The sequence below is a fragment of the Lutjanus erythropterus genome, chromosome 21 (genome assembly GCF_056507025.1).
Source record: "Lutjanus erythropterus isolate fLutEry1 chromosome 21, fLutEry1.hap2, whole genome shotgun sequence".
Lineage (NCBI taxonomy): Eukaryota > Metazoa > Chordata > Actinopteri > Lutjaniformes > Lutjanidae > Lutjanus > Lutjanus erythropterus.
Genome location: NC_139337.1, coordinates 13,753,243 through 13,768,836, shown reverse-complemented (window position 1 = coordinate 13,768,836; position 15,594 = coordinate 13,753,243). Strand labels below are relative to the sequence as shown.

The window sequence follows — 15,594 nt, the reverse complement described above, 5'->3', positions numbered from 1 at the left end:
ATACATTTCTAAATGAGAATGAAATAAACAGTATTATAAACCGTGGTATATCTGTAGTATGAATTCAGCCAGATTTTTCTTTTTATTTGCAATGTAAAACAAAATGGAGAGAAATGACAAAAAAGTAAAAATCATTGACAAATGACATGGAGGAATTATGGCTATAATGCAGAAGATGATAAGAGACAACAACTGACTGAAAATAGTCTGTGAGATAAACACTGTATCGTGCAGAGAGCGTTTCACATAATGTAGCAGATACGGAGGTTACCTGACATCCATTTTTTGTCTCAAATGGTGTGATTTATTTTGAAATCTCGGCCGGCAAAGTTGGTGAGGTGTCACGCGACACAAAAACAGCGATAAGGACGACGGGAAGCGTAGTTTCAAGAAGATTACCCGAAATGCACTAGCATTCGGGAAATACCAGGCGGGGAATAGAAAAGTAAAACCATGCGATATCCCGTCTTGTGATATTTGGCACCATTAAAACTCTAAAAACGAAAGAGAAGGGTCTTGAAACATTGCGGGCAACGGTTATTAATTCCGGGTTTATTTTGAAAAGACGACATTTTCGTCCAAATATGTTTTGAAGAAAGACAAGACCGCGTATTTGGCCCTCACGCGGGCATCCTCTAAGCTAGCTGCTAGCGTGTTAGCCGTGATGCTGCTCGTTGGGCATCTTTATGAGTAGCTGAAGTCCAAAAAGCAAGTTTGTGTAAATGTGTGTCTTCTAAGATAAAATGTCTGGCTTTAACTTTGGATCAGGGACTCTTGGGCCCGCCAACACCGGTGGAGGATTCACCTTTGGAACCGCAACCAGGTAACGACAATTTCAAATAGCCGAGTTAGCTAATATTAGCATAGCAAAGACTTAACGTTAACCTGTCGCTAGTAGGTAGCGAAACTTGCATGATGTAAGTCTCTGAACGTTATCATTAAAGGTGTCGTTACATAGTTTTGTGAAGACCACTGGTATGGGAGTGACGATTGTGTCCTGGTGTAACGTTAGCTGGCTAGCGAAAATTGCACACAGTTTCATTATAATGTGCAATATTATTAGTCCATTACTTTGAATATCACGTGTGATATTACTTTTCATTATTATTATCATGTACAACATCACATTTACTGTCGTGTATTAAATGTTTGTGCAGTTTTGTCCATTACTGTCAAACTTCTTTTCAATACTATTTTCTTATATTTTACTTTACTTTTTACTTATCTGTCTTATATTGCTATTCTGTTTGGCATTGTTTCTTTGCGTTTACTGCTATAAAATATATATTTGTATTCTATATTCTGATGTGTCTATACATATGTTTCTGTAGTTGTAGAGCTATTTCTGGTACAGCCATTTTCTTTGGGGTTAATCAAATTCTGTCCTGCCTTAAGAAGACTTCTCATGATTATTTTAAGTTAAATCTATGTTCTACCTGTTGTGGACTAGTGGCTTTTCTTGATAAGCAATGGCAAATTTGATATGACATTTTTCTTAGCAGAGGGTAATGTAGGGTATAATAGCTTTTACTACCAAGTGTAACTTTTGCCAGTTGCAAGTTGTCTTTGGGGTTAGGCCTTTATGTCTCAAGCAAAAAGTAGGAAGGCATTTCCTTCAAAAATGAATGTCTTTTTGTTTAGTAGTTTTTGGACATTCTAGTAGAAAAAAACAGCTTGTATTATGAGGCAACGACAACCCTTGCTTCTTAGTTTGCCTCTTGACCTAATGAATTTATTGCCTTATGCCTCTTTAGTGCACCTGCAGCCAGTACTGGTGGTTTCTCCATCGGGACTGCTTTGGGCACAGCAGCCGCAACGCCTGCCCCCACCACCAGCACCACCCCATCTCTTGGCCTCGGAGGCAGTCTCTTTGGTCAAAAACCTGCTGGAGGATTCTCTTTCAACACACCTGCCTCAAGTAATAATGTTACACAGATACATAAACAAACCCACTGTCAAGCTCTGAAATATATTCCTGTGTAATTAACATATCTGCCTGCTGAAGTCAAATGCATTGTCTTATGTTGTGATGTTTTCTTGCAGGTGCTGCTGCACCCACTACAGGCCTTACTCTAGGTATGATTGTATTCTGGGATGTATTCTGTTTCTGTGATATTTTGAAATTAAGATTTTGGAAAGTGAATGTAAACAGATTAGAACCTTGATTTCTACATATGCTTTGTCTCAGGTGCCCCAGCCACTTCAGCTGTGTCCACTGGCTTCAGCTTGGCCTTCAACAAGCCCACCGCTTCAGCAACGCCCTTCTCTCTCACCACCACTGCTACCCCCTCCTCATCAGCCACTGCAGGGGCAGGTTTAACATTTGGCTCTGTCCTGACATCCACAGCTCCACAGCAGCCTGCAACCACGGGCTTCACCCTCGGTCCTAGTGGCCTAACAACTACCACAGCAGCCTTAACAGGCCCATCACTGGGCGGGTGTCTCTTCTCCAACACTGCATCTACAGGTGAGATGTAAGCAGACAGCCTGAGCATGTTGGCACATGATAGTGCTGTCAATACAACCTTGTTATGTGACTTATTTTAGAAGTAGTTCCCATTCTTTACATTGCAGTGTTGTAACCTACATGTTAACTTGATGTTGCAGGTTTGGGTCAGACCACTCTTGGAGGAGGAAGTGGATTGACTTTGACTTCTCTATTAGCAACTTCGACAGCAGCATCAACGGCCCCTGCCCCCAGTATTGGCCTGGGTGGAGTTGACTTCAGCACTTCCTCTGAGAGTAAGAGTGATACATCATCTGGAGCCAGTGCACAGTAAGTCCTTTACTAAATGGTAATGCTAGAATAACTGTCCATGCTATAATAGAAAAACGTGAACAGATGTTTACTGAGGGACATTCAGTGGTTTTCTATTCTGTTAATGTACGCCTGATCAGCATGGACTATCAAGTTTTGTTGTAATGGTGAAAAACACTCAACTCTTTCTCTCCCCCAGGGACAGTAAAGCTTTAAAAGATGAGAACCTGCCCCCAGTCATTTGCCAAGATGTCGAGAATTTCCAGTAAGTATTGTTGTATGTTGTCACGGGGTTTGATCTTGTGACTGTTAGTTACTTGCCAGGATATATTTCTTTGCACATTAAAATTGTGTAATTTGTTTAAAAATGCAAATGTCAACCTGCTTTATCAGTAGTGTTATTATTCCAAAGGACATGTGAATTCATAGAACCATAGATCATGGAATCATACACTTATGACTTCTGTGTACTCCAAACAAAATCAGATTTGGTCTGTCCAGTGCATAATTTCCAATGACTTTTTTTTCTTTTTTTATGTAGAAAATTTGTGAAAGACCAGAAACAGGTCCAGGAGGACATTAGCAGAATGTCATCTAAGGCCATTTCTAAAGTCCAAGATGACATCAAGAGCCTCAGACAGCTTCTCTCAGTCAGTGCCAGCGGTCTGCAACGCCAAGCTCTGGCCATCGACAAGCTAAAGTTGGAGACAGCACAGGTAAAATCAGCATGTCTGCACATCTGGGGTAAACGAGTTTGGAAAAAAATAGCTAATTGCACTTATTTTGACTGATACTGCAATTGAAATATGTTTTTTTTTTCAATATAAGAGGGAATAGTTTTGATTTTAATTGAGAAACAATAATGATTATGGTGTGATTTTTGCTGGTAAATATACCAAACAACATTTTAGAATGTGATGTGTAGGATGAGCATATTTAATTGAAAATGATCATTTCACAAACATTTTGCCTTTAACAAATATGGCGCTTTCTGAGATTTAAAAATTGCTGTAAGCTGTATTGTTGTTTTCATAAAATTTCAATTAATTGTTCAGTCCTTTTTAGTCCTGGCATAGAAAATTTATATAGCCATAGACCCATTGTCATTATGAGCATGAATCACAATGAACATTTGATAAATCCAGTCAAGAGATACACATGACAACTAGTCTTTTAAATGGACACATGTGGTGTATGTACACACTGTTGTGTATTTATATACATATATAGTTGTATATTCACTAAGCGCATGAGATTTCTAAGAAATATACCAAGATGGATATGAATACTATTATTTTTCTAAGGTATAGCTACAGACCCAGGAGATTGAGGTTGTTATCTGAGTCTGTTACTCACATATTGAAATTGGAAATGTGGAAAAGGTGAAAGAGGTGTGTGTGTGTGTGTGTGTGTGTGTGTGTGTGTGTGTGTGTGTGTGTGTGTGTGTGTGTGTGGGGATCAGAATTTTGACTTTCCTTTTTTCTTTATTCTTAAGGAGCTGAAAAATGCTGACATAGCACTGCGTACACAAAAGACTCCCCCTGGACTTCAACATGAGAACACAGCTCCATCAGAGTAAGTGAGCTGCCAGAAAGGAGTTCTGAAGCAAACTCATCACTTTTAAAGGAAAACTTTTTGGCCTATTAAAACAATATAAGTTCTTCCTCACTAGTCTCTCAGTTGTTTATATCAGCTTTTATCACGTCATGGATTTGACAAAAAATAAAATGCTATCTTTCTTTGTTTAGTTATTTCCGTAGCCTGATAGAGCAGTTTGAGGTGCAGTTGCAGCAGTACCGGCAACAGATAGAAGAACTGGAGAACCATCTGACGACACAGAGCAGTGGTTCCCACATCACTCCTCAGGGTAAGAAGACATTTGTTTGACTTGCAACGCAACTGGTCAAAATATCAAAGTGTTTATGTATGACTTTGTTTCTGATTGTTGCCCTTCATCTTTCAATAACTTGTCACAAATGTGCAGACAGATGATGATGATGATATTGTGTATGTTTCCAGACCTGACCCTTGCCATGCAGAAGTTATACCAGACATTTGTTGCGCAGGCTGCCCAGCTCCAGTCTGTCCATGAGAATGTCAAGGTCAGTTCTTTTCTTCGTGCTTTCTCAGAAAATTATTAAATATTCCATTGAAAATTTGTTTAATAATGTCGAGGTCTGTGTGATAAGCCATATATCAAGTTAAAGTAGAATTGTATCAAGATAACATGATCATATTGTGTTTTTTTACCAAAGTATGTTTCCCAAACAGCAGATTCCATGCACATTGTAATTAAAACTAAAAAAATTAGATATGTTTTTGTTGTACATGTATAAACAAGATTTTAATGGCATTCTTTTTTGAATTTCCCTTTGTTTATGTCTGTCATAGATTTTGAAGCACCAGTACCTTTCCTACCGTCGGGCCTTCCTGGAAGACTCCACAGACGTCTTTGAGTCCAAACGGGCATCTAACAGGAAGTGGCAGAGTACGCCGCGAGTCACAACTGGGCCCGCCCCGTTCTCCAGTGTGCCCAACGCAGCAGCGGTTGCCATGGCAGCCACGTTGACCCAGCAACAGCAGCCAACTCCAGGTCTGACTGCCTACAAGTTCTAGAAAGTTCAACCCCTCTCACCTTAAAATAAAAGAGGAGAGACAGATATGATACTTTTTGGAGAGAATAAGTGTTTGGTTTTTTGTTTTTTAAAAAAAAAGATTTAAAAAAGGAAGCTTTAGCTGGTGCCAAGTGTCTGTACTTTCTCTAATGAAAGAACAACTGAAGAAAGAGGGAGAAAGGGAGAGATGAGCCCTGATAGGAAAACCTTTGTGCTGCCTTACCATCTTATCTCTGACTCTGACAGTATCAGAGTGAAAACATTTTATAGATAGCACTTGTTGGAAATGAACACCAGAGTCTGGTAGTGTTGGTGCCAAACCCATACACCTGAGAATGTCATACAAACACTTTAAATAATACCAAGAATATAATAACCTACTTCACATAATTTCTCTCTGATAGGATGTTAGAACAGGTGTAAGAGGGTGGCATTATAGAAGAAATGAGAAAATGGGAGAGAAAGTCCAGCTATCTCAGTTTTACTCACTTGAATCTTGAAGTTATAATTAGAACTTCTAAATCTCACTTGAACTAGGAGTTTGTATTTAATGGATGCTTGAAATGAGCCAATTCAATGAAGGTTGTTAAAACAGAATATAAACATTAGACTGTTGCTGTGTGAATTAGATATACTTAGAATACCTTTTTAAGATTGTGTCTGAGTGATCAGTTGGTGTATGAGGTATAAATTTATTATAATGTAGCTCCTACTCTGTCAAGAGGTCTCTTCCATGTAGGGGAAGCTCTAATTGATTGCTCTTAAGTCCCGCCCCTACTGGAGTCTTGGTCAAATTTCTCCTTTCCTGTCATTATAAGATGTGCTAGACTCACCTATGTTGAAAAGAAGCAAATTTTGAAGATGTAAAAGTGACATAGCTTGTATATAGTTGCATCTTAAAATTGCTAATGTTAACAACATGCTACCTAATTTATATGAATTGTTTGCTAGCTAATTACATCTTATAGCTGGTGTTAACTAACTTACAATGTGGCTATGTATACATCACTTTTACAGGTCCCTCAGTAACATCTTTAATCATCTTCATAATTTGGTCTTCTTTTTTAACGTAGACGAACCTAGAACATTAGTACAGGAAACCAACAAGGGGAAAGTTGCCTAAGGTTCTGCCAGGTACCAAGCTTGCTCAGCTGTTATTGGGGCACAGAACAAAAAGGGGGCAGGAGTTAAGAACGGCCAGCTGATGAGACAGCAAAGGGCATCAGTGCACTTCACTGAAAATACAGGACTCTTCAACATTTTTAAGAACGGGATTTATATAAAGATTGTGGTGCCGTTGTTCATTGAAGCATGCAGCTTCTCTTGTTCAGGGTCTTACCAATAATAGGCCCGGTTTAGGCCAAGATACACATTTTTATAGAAACCATACTATCGTACTTTACACCAACTTGTATTAAAAAAGCCAGTCCTATTTATTAATCAAAAAATGTAAGATATGTTAATTCATAAAATGTTCTTTCCAGCTCCTGCCAGTAAAAACAAAACCATACTAATGAAGATTAATGTAGACATTATTAATATCCAGCATAAGCAGGAAGGTGAAGACTGACCTTTCTAGTATTAGTACTGGTTGGTGTCAGAGGTATGTTGGCAAATTGACATTTTTAGGACTTGGTGATGGGTATTTCATAAAAGTACTAAGCATTAGAAGCCGAATACACACTACCTAGCAGGTCATATCGTTTCAGTCAACTCAGCACTCAATGGCACACAAATTCACTTTTATGAAACATTTTACAACTAAAATAACTATGGTAGGAGTAGTGTCCATTATGGTTGTTGCCACATCTCTGAGGTGTTAAACAAATTTTCAGCCTTTTTTGTAGGCTTTGGTTTGTAGGCCATTTTACTGGCATATCAGGGCACCCACTTACGACGAACAAACTAAGCTATTATGTATATTAGCATGTTTCTGCTGTCTTTTTTCTTGTAAATTTAAATAAAGTAGTGTAGTAAGGAGTTTGAAAGCAATACTTTAATTGGATGGAGCTGCAAAGACAACATGGTATAAAAAAATCTCACACTGCAAAATTACAAATGAATTCAAAACATTTTCTTGTCTGTTTTTCACTAAAACCATCAATCTGTTTAGACTGTTATCAGACCTGATAACCACTAACATTGTCTGTTAACCAGGCAATGAATGTGGCTTTTTTTCAGTGTAATAATATTTGAGCTATTCTGAATAACCATCTAGCCTATTTAAGTATGTGCCAAGTAGGAATGGGAATATTTTACCAATCCAATGTTTAATCACAGTTTGCAGGAAAAAAAACCTTCACAAACAATCCCTGTTACCACAGTAGATAAGATCTTGTGTGGTACAAGTGCACACTACCTTGGTGCCTGCTTATGATTTTATTTTTCTTGCTTTCCCTTTTTTATTTCATATAAAGCCAAATCAATCACTGATCATTTGTTTGTTGTAACCCTGTGTGCTCTGGGTATGCTAGCTGTCTAAAAAGCTGCATTGCGCTGTAATGTAATTATTTCTAGCTCATAGCTTTGCTAGTCTGTTAATCCCAGAGTTGGGTTTCAAGTTACTTGATTACTCTTTCAGTGTTAATGACAATATTTAGCAAAATCCCACCCCGATTGCCAAATAGTGGTTATTCTCCAGTATTTGACTCATTTCATAGACTAAGCATAATCACAAGTGGACATCTTGGTCTTGTCAGTATTTATTTGCCTATTTATTTCTATTTTATTTTTTGTCCGTGTGTAAATTAGTCCATAGTGGAGGGTGGCCAGTATCACAGCCCATTTAACACTAAACATACAGCTGGGTGGTGCTTACTTCAGGCAGACTCTTGTTTGACCCATATACTTTTCGGTGCCGTGGTTGATTGTGTAGGCCAAAAGCTTGTTCAGATTTGTGCCTCAGTGGACATAAGGTGAAAGTTGCCAAAAGACTCAGGACTGAAAATAAAAACTATTTAATTGCGTGAACTGTAAATTTTAACTTAGAAATTGTTTTTCCATTATTGCACTTAGTTGGTCTTGAAGTGGAAGTGAGGCTATTAACCTTGTAAAGTAGCCCAGTGACAAGAATGGTCTGCATTATCTCACTGTTTAATGCTGAAATGTGTTTTGTTGGTTTGGTTGCAGGAGGCCATACCACTGTTACTTGATTTAAGCTATATCACCTAAGGGCTACTGTCAGTGTAACAGGGCTGGATCATTTCACATTAAGTTCCGTTAAATTAAAATGTAGAGTAAAAGTGCTGTTCACAAGTTGTAATTTCAGGTATTTTATCAAAGGTGGTGGTACTTTATATGGACCTTTGCTGAGACAAATTTCTTGGATTTTTGTAGAATCTACTTTGTCATTGGTTTGACCTCAATTTGTTTGTAGTTCAGAGGAGAAGAATGATTTTTGCTGCTCACGCTGGGCCTTCAGGACCAGTTAGATACATCTGTGCCAAACAAAACAGACCAATCAGTATGGTCAGATTTTATGTCCTTAACTTTATTGCATTGGGTTTTATTTCCCACCATTTTATGATGAAAGGACACCGTGTTGCTTGGTGTTATGTACTGGTGAGAGCTTAACATTTTTGGCACTCAGAAGAGTGAGGACAAAAAAAACATAGTTTAATATGTTGTGATAAAAACTGGTTTTCAGTTTACACCTCAGCACTTATCTGTATATTGCTGCTAGTTACAGTGGTGCTCGGTGAATCCAACCTAACTGATTCTTCATAGAGTTGCTGTGTGCTAAACTGCTGCTTTGGAAAATGCAGTTCTGTTAAACAACTCTAAACTTTTTGTGGGATTCATATTCAGTTTTGGACTGAACTGCATCTGTTGGCTCGATTCCCAAGTTGTCCAGAAGTTTGAGTTTTGTGTAGTTTAGCTTACACTTTACAGCATATCGTCTTCCACAGCTCTACAGTCATACTTGGCACAATGATGACTATTAAGTTATGTAATTATAACTGGCCTGTTAAAGCTGTTTGGGCCTTGAAGGTGATAGTGCATATTTAACCACCTTATTTCTGTATGTTGAGATATCTTCCCAATATCTCAGTATATCAGTAATATGTATGCAAATTCAGACTGCTGTGTTTTCTTGAACGCCAATACAGCAGCAGGAATGATCCCATTTACCTCTTTTTCAAAACAAATGAAGGAATTAAAATGTGATTTAATATTACTATTTTTGATGGTTGGCACACTACTAGCTCCACACCTTGCTTACAGTGCCCAATTCAACTTGAGTTAATCTAAAAGGGAAAATTCAGCACTTGATGTGGATGTCCAGTTAGTGTTGATAGTGAGTGTAATCAATTGATGCAATAAATTCATCAGGGCAGAGAAAGTCTGCGCCAAAATCTGTTGGTCTTTCTGCACCAGTGATGTCACAGTGATGTAGTTGTTGATAAGGAGGAACCACTGGCTTAGTTTGAATGAAGATGAAGTAGTTTTGTCACCTAACACTGTGTTTTGGCCAACAAAGTAATAGCTATAGAACCTGGTCAATATAGCATGCACTGACAAATTTATTGCTTCAATTGACTACATTTACCATCAACACTGATTGGACATCACATGAAAAAGAAGTGAATTTTCCCCTGAATTGAGCCTTCATAAGTCCCCCCCCCCCATATGGAACCTTGGTAATCTTTCTTCTTTGCTGTTTCCTGTACCAAGATGGGCAATGTGAAAAACTAATTTTGAAGATGGTTAAAAAGTGTTGCTGGTAGACCTGTAATGTGTTGATTTTACAATAGTAACAATGGCATAGCTGTTAGTGCAAAATACAGAAAGTTTAAATGGAAAAATGGAATCGAATCATGACCTTAAAATTTGAAAGTGATATCAAATTTTAAACTTGAAGGATCATGACACCTCTATATAGCCACGTCTTAAATGTCATCTTAAGTTAATATTTACTAGCATCAGCATTTGCCAACTTAAGAAGTAACTATATATGTTGCTTTTACAGGTCCCTCAGCAACATCTTAAAAAAAAATCTCCATAGATGAATCTAGCACATAGCATATCGAAGTACAAGAAATGAGAGAGTGGTGGGGCTTAGGAATGGTCAATTGTGTAAATGATATCTTACTTTTTCTGTTTGATGTTGACCTTCAGTACAGCAGTTCTCTAAAACAGGCAAGATTTGTTGAAAATCAGAGTCTGTTCTGGTATGAGTGTTAGGCTGTTACAGACTGTTTTTGAATGTTCTTATTCTCTCTTAATCATTTCCGTTAATCATTTATCATATGCTTTTCTGTATGTGGCATCCAGGAGGTACTACTATTGTAAGTTGTGTTTTCGGGGGGGTCTTTGTGATCTCTAACAAGCTACACATTTGCTAATGTTTCTCTGAAAACTAGACTCTTTTACGATATGTAAACCAGTCACCTCACCAAAGTCAGATCCAACAAATAGAAGTGTTTGTAGCCTGTAATCATTTGTAGATTTATCCAAGGTGCAGCTTTTTAGGAAAAAACAAGTATTAAGGGGATAGTTCACCCAAAAATGAAAATTGAGTCATTATCTACTCACCCTTATGCTTAGGGTTTAGTTCTTTAGTCCACAAAATACTGCTGGAGTTTCACAGGAAAACACTGTTGCAGAATCTTCCAAATGATTAAAGTGAATGGTGACCAACTTTTAAATGATAGAACAAAGGTGTGAACTATCTCCATCCTGCTAGTCTGGTGTAATCCAAGTCTCCTAAAGCCCCGGCATGCCAAGTTGACCAAAGAAATGTAATTTACACCATGTTTTAGCCTGGATCTTCTCTGTGGACCCTTAGCTTGGAGCCACGTTCATGTGTACATGCATGCCGTCTGAACTGGGCGTGTGTGCTGTGACCATGTGCACATGGTATGTCGGGACTTTAGGAGACTTGGATTACACCAGATGAGCAAAATGGAGGATTTTTTTTTTTCCCCCAGTTGTTTTTTACATTTGAAAACTGGTCACCATTCTTCATAGCAACACTGTTTTCCTGTGAAACTCCAGCAGTAGTGGATTAGTGGATTAACAAAATGAACCTACCATTGGTCGGCATGAAGGTGAGTGGATAATGACTAAACTTTCATTTTTGGGTGAATTATCCCTTTAACCACCAAGAATTTGGCTGTTGTTATGTCTAAGAATACACTGGTAAAAAAGTGTTCAAACAAACACAAACTATGAAGGTCATTCAATTCCTGTTGAAAGGATGGACCACCTTGACTTCCACAGGCAAGCTGTAACATATCACTGAATTTCCTTTTACTTTGACCAGTTTACACTGAGAGGCAGCCATAGATGCCAAATTCACATTTCTTATCTGAATCTCGAGTGCTTTTACTTGTAGATGAATGTGTTCAAACTTATATAACCAATGCCTGTTGATACAGTATATTTAATATATAATATGGTGTGCCTTTTAAGCTATATTCAATAATTGTGTGATGCTTTTTTTGGGGTATGCTAGTTCATTCACTCTCAGAAATCTTGAAAATTTGGAAACTTGTCAAATGCAGTAGCAGTTAGCAATTAACAATCAGTTCTGTTTTAAAATGTTTGTTTGTGTTTTATGTAAGTGGAATTGCATATTAAATTGACAATAAATCAATTTTTAAACAAAGAAACGTTTGTCCTTGTTTCTTTTCGACTGAAGATGTTTGAACAACGCAGACTAATTGGAAGCCTTGCAAAATTTCAATATATAAAAGAAAAAAAATTGCATAGAAGAAAAAAGACAAGTTTCAGAGTGAAAGAACTAGCAGCATGTTTTAAGTTTGTCAGCAACAATAATTGTAATGTACCTTTATAACAATATCTGAAAAGTAATTTTGTTGTCATATTCATAAAGCACCATGTGAGGGTTGTGTGGAGTAGTTACTCCACTAGTTTCTAGCCATTAGGTTACTCCTTCACCATCTGTTGCAGATATTCTGCTCCATACAGATGTATTAATTCTTGTTAAAATAGTTTTTATCTTGACATAAAAAGCATATTTTTCAAATTTAATTTTGTGCAAATCAATTTTAAGTGACAGTAATGCAAGTCAGAAGATAATTACTGTCCTTGTCTTGGTGACTGTTCTTACCAGCTTTTTTTCCTGTCCACGGGTATGAGGAACATAGATTACCTCACACAACACATTTTGAGGAGTAAAGCTTATGCTCTCTCTGTGCCTTAGGGACCCAGGCACCCTTGGGGGCAGGGTTTGGAAACCCCTTTGCCTCGACAGTGGGCACTAGCTTGGGCTCTTCTACCCTTGGAGGTATTACCTCTGCCTTTTTTAAAAAAAAAATATTCCCCTTTATGTTGCTTTTTCCATATATAGTTTATAATTCCCCTAATGTCCCTAGCTTTTACTGCCAGCCAGCTTCTTTATTTAGGCTTTTAGTTAAAGTAGTGGTAGATAGTGTGTATGTGTCTGAGAGTGTGGCGCAGCCAGAGCTTGGCATTTTTCTTTGTTTGTTTTTTTTTTCTGTGCGTTCACACCACAAGAAAACTGAGTAACCACTTGCCACAGGACATTGCACTTTTATGTGATAGTGGAAGGATTTCAGTCCTCAGGAGAATTTGGGCCAAAAAATGCCCAGTCTATTGTATTAAAATCATTTTTTTGGATATAAACTGGCAAAGCTGCACCAGCCAGTAACTTGGCAGTGTGGGAACAAGTGGTCTGAACGCACACCAAGTTGGTGTGTTTTCTTGTAGTTGGTGTGTTTGGTATAGTATTCCTCATGTCATTTTTCTCCCTTTGGCCTTTGCTTTGCCATACAGTGTGTACTGTTTTGTTCTGTAGTCTCCGGTCAGAGGTTAAGCTGTGCGTAGCGCTCTATTGATTAGGCTGTGGCATTTGTTTTGCATATATGTTTGCTAATGCCTGCCTGTACTCCTGAGGGACCCCTAATTATATTCATTCCCAGTGTAGCCTTTGTGCTGAGCCCAAACTGACTTCCATGTCACTCTCTCCCACAGGTTTTGGTGGTGGGCCAGGATTTGGTGGGGTGGGGACTGGGGGGTCTTCTTTTGGCTTCTCCTCCACCAGTAAGCCCACAGGAGGCAGTCTGAGTGCAGGTACATACATACATATATACGTACTATATATACCACCCTCATACTTGGTGCCAAAAAATGAAAATAAAAATTACAGCACGACTAGAGTCAGAGTAGGCATGTGTTGCAAGTTTGCCCTTTACATCGTGACATTCATCTGACAGAATGTCCTCAGATGCAGTTTGCAGGTGGACAAAATCTGTATTTCCTATGAACATTCTTTATTTGCTCCATAACTTTTGTTTTCTATAAGATTTCTTATATTTTCCTCTTTTTTCTTTTTCTGTCCTTTGTCCTTTTTTGCTCCCTGTCTCTTTCTTTTCTAGGTTTTGGTAGCAGCAGCAGCTCAGGCTTTAACTTCAGTAATCCTGGCATCAACCCCTCGGCCGGCCTGACCTTTGGCGTGTCTAACCCACCTGCTGCAGGCTTCAGCACAGGAGGGCCCCTTCTGCAGCTCAAGAAACCCCCTGCTGGTAATAAAAGGGGCAAGAGATAGAATCACGGAAAGACAGAAGCCTGTGACTGACCACCTGACCAGCTTAGGAGTTTGTAGCGGGTAAGGCCTGGTCTCCCAAAAGCATTCAGGTGCCATAATATTCATGGTTAAACTACAGAATAAAGAAAATGATCAGGGGATTGAACTCACCATAAAACAGCAACATCAGATCTCCCATTTAAAATCATTTGGAGGTATATAAACACTGAAAAAAGAAAATTGCATTGACCAGCAAGCAGTATATTTTCTTTTTTCAGTGTATAATACATTGGCCTGTGTTCTCCACTGTTCCAAACTGATTTAAATCTATTAAATGATTCCAAATTGCCAAGTCCATAGCTAGCATTACCAGCCAGTTGATTTAAAAAAAAATCCACTTTCACATGTTATATTAGATTCATGTAACTAATTATATTACTTGGGTCTTATTAAAAGGGTAGTTCAGATTGTTTGTTGTGGTTTTGTATAAAGTACTTACTAATAGTCAGTTTACTAGCTATAGTTAGAAGCAGAGAGGGGCACAAGCACAGAAGCTAAGCAATGCACTACTGTGCAGGTGTTCACCAACAAAAGGTGTTTTAGCAAAAAGGTAAACCTTAAAAAAAAAACAGTTTAAGTGTATGCAATATTTAGCATATAGTGTACACTTACACTTACATAAGCAAATATCACTATCTCCAAACCAGTCAGACTTCATCAGTAAAGTTAGTAATTTTACACTGCAGAACATAAGTTGCTGGTCAACCGCTGGCCTCAATCTGTTAATTTGCGTTTTTGTGTGACTTTGGTGAATCCAAGCTGTGGTTTTTTAAAACAGTGAAGTTGCACAACAACTCAAACTAAATTACCTGTATCTCCCCTGCTCTGTAATATAAAACTACAGATTTCGCCAGTGGAGTTTGGTTGGTTTGAAGAGAGTGATTTTTAGCTTATATTAAGGTTCCATCAGAGAAGGCAAAGTAAAGCGATAATAATATTCTAGATATTGCATACACCTAAACAGATAGTGATTATTATTATTTTTTTTTTTAGGTGGACCTTTTTTAAGTGGCCATAATGCTTTTAGTTGCTGACTCTGCCCAGAGCAGATCCTTGCTTGTTGTCCGAGCTGGTGCCCCTCTCTGCTTCTCCTAACTGGAGGCATGCCAACCAGCATCTACTGTAGCTAATACACTGACTATGGATAATTACCTCATACAACCCCACTTTAATGCTGAGTAACTCTGAATCAATGTAGCCAATACTGGTGTGTTGGAAAAAGTTTAAAATAACATTTGGATAATTTCAAGCATTTGCGTTGCCTGAAAATGTTGCCTACGCACAATAATTTGTAGCACTATAATGCTTTTGGGAATGCCAGCCATGGACAGAGCTGGGTCAATTACATCTTGTTCAGTTATCACTGAGAAATGTATTTTGTGTGAAAATTGTACACAATCCATGTATTCTTGCGCTTTGAGGTGGCCAGAGCAGTTGGCTCTATCACATAACTGCACTTGAGCGCCGCTTACGTGATGACTTGGCCTAAGACTCGTCCACGGAAGGGTAAGATAAGGTAAAGGGAAAGAAGCTTATGTGGTTGGGAACAGTGAAGTCCCTGCCCAAAGGTGTCAATGGGCGATATTATCTGATCCTAGATAGTTTTATAGGCACAGGAGAGTGTCCAGGGTGGGTTTTTGGGGAAGCAC

At 38.3% G+C, this 15,594-nt stretch overlaps 1 protein-coding gene across 3 annotated transcripts; it reads left to right on the top strand.

Moving 5' to 3' along the window:
* The first annotated feature begins 390 nt into the window (after nucleotides 1–390).
* Nucleotides 391–14,331, top strand: nup58 (nucleoporin 58). Of its 3 annotated transcripts, XM_084747032.1 has the most exons (14): nucleotides 391–823; nucleotides 1,755–1,918; nucleotides 2,044–2,076; nucleotides 2,189–2,467; nucleotides 2,608–2,776; nucleotides 2,958–3,023; nucleotides 3,300–3,474; nucleotides 4,254–4,333; nucleotides 4,507–4,625; nucleotides 4,778–4,860; nucleotides 5,150–5,351; nucleotides 12,542–12,625; nucleotides 13,333–13,431; nucleotides 13,737–14,331. In XM_084747032.1, the coding sequence occupies exons 1-14, from the start codon at nucleotides 744–746 to the stop codon at nucleotides 13,904–13,906; spliced, it is 1,803 nt and encodes a 600-aa protein (XP_084603158.1). In that variant the 5' UTR covers nucleotides 391–743; the 3' UTR covers nucleotides 13,907–14,331. The 3 variants fall into 3 exon arrangements, with proteins under 3 accessions (XP_084603158.1, XP_084603159.1, XP_084603160.1); XM_084747033.1 differs by lacking the exon at nucleotides 12,542–12,625 and having other exon boundaries at nucleotides 392–823; XM_084747034.1 differs by lacking the exons at nucleotides 12,542–12,625; nucleotides 13,333–13,431 and having other exon boundaries at nucleotides 393–823.
* Nucleotides 14,332–15,594: the final 1,263 nt, after the last annotated feature.

What these genes read in the sequence shown, in the direction of transcription:
- nup58 (XM_084747032.1), top strand. Translation starts at nt 744, where the DNA reads ATGTCTGGCTTTAACTTTGGATCAGGGACTCTTGGGCCCGCCAACACC. An exon ending in CAAGATGTCGAGAATTTCCA is followed by an intron (nt 3,024 to 3,299) that starts GTAAGTATTGTT and finishes TTTTTTATGTAG; the next exon opens with AAAATTTGTGAAAGACCAGA. An exon ending in TAAAGTTGGAGACAGCACAG is followed by an intron (nt 3,475 to 4,253) that starts GTAAAATCAGCA and finishes TTTATTCTTAAG; the next exon opens with GAGCTGAAAAATGCTGACAT.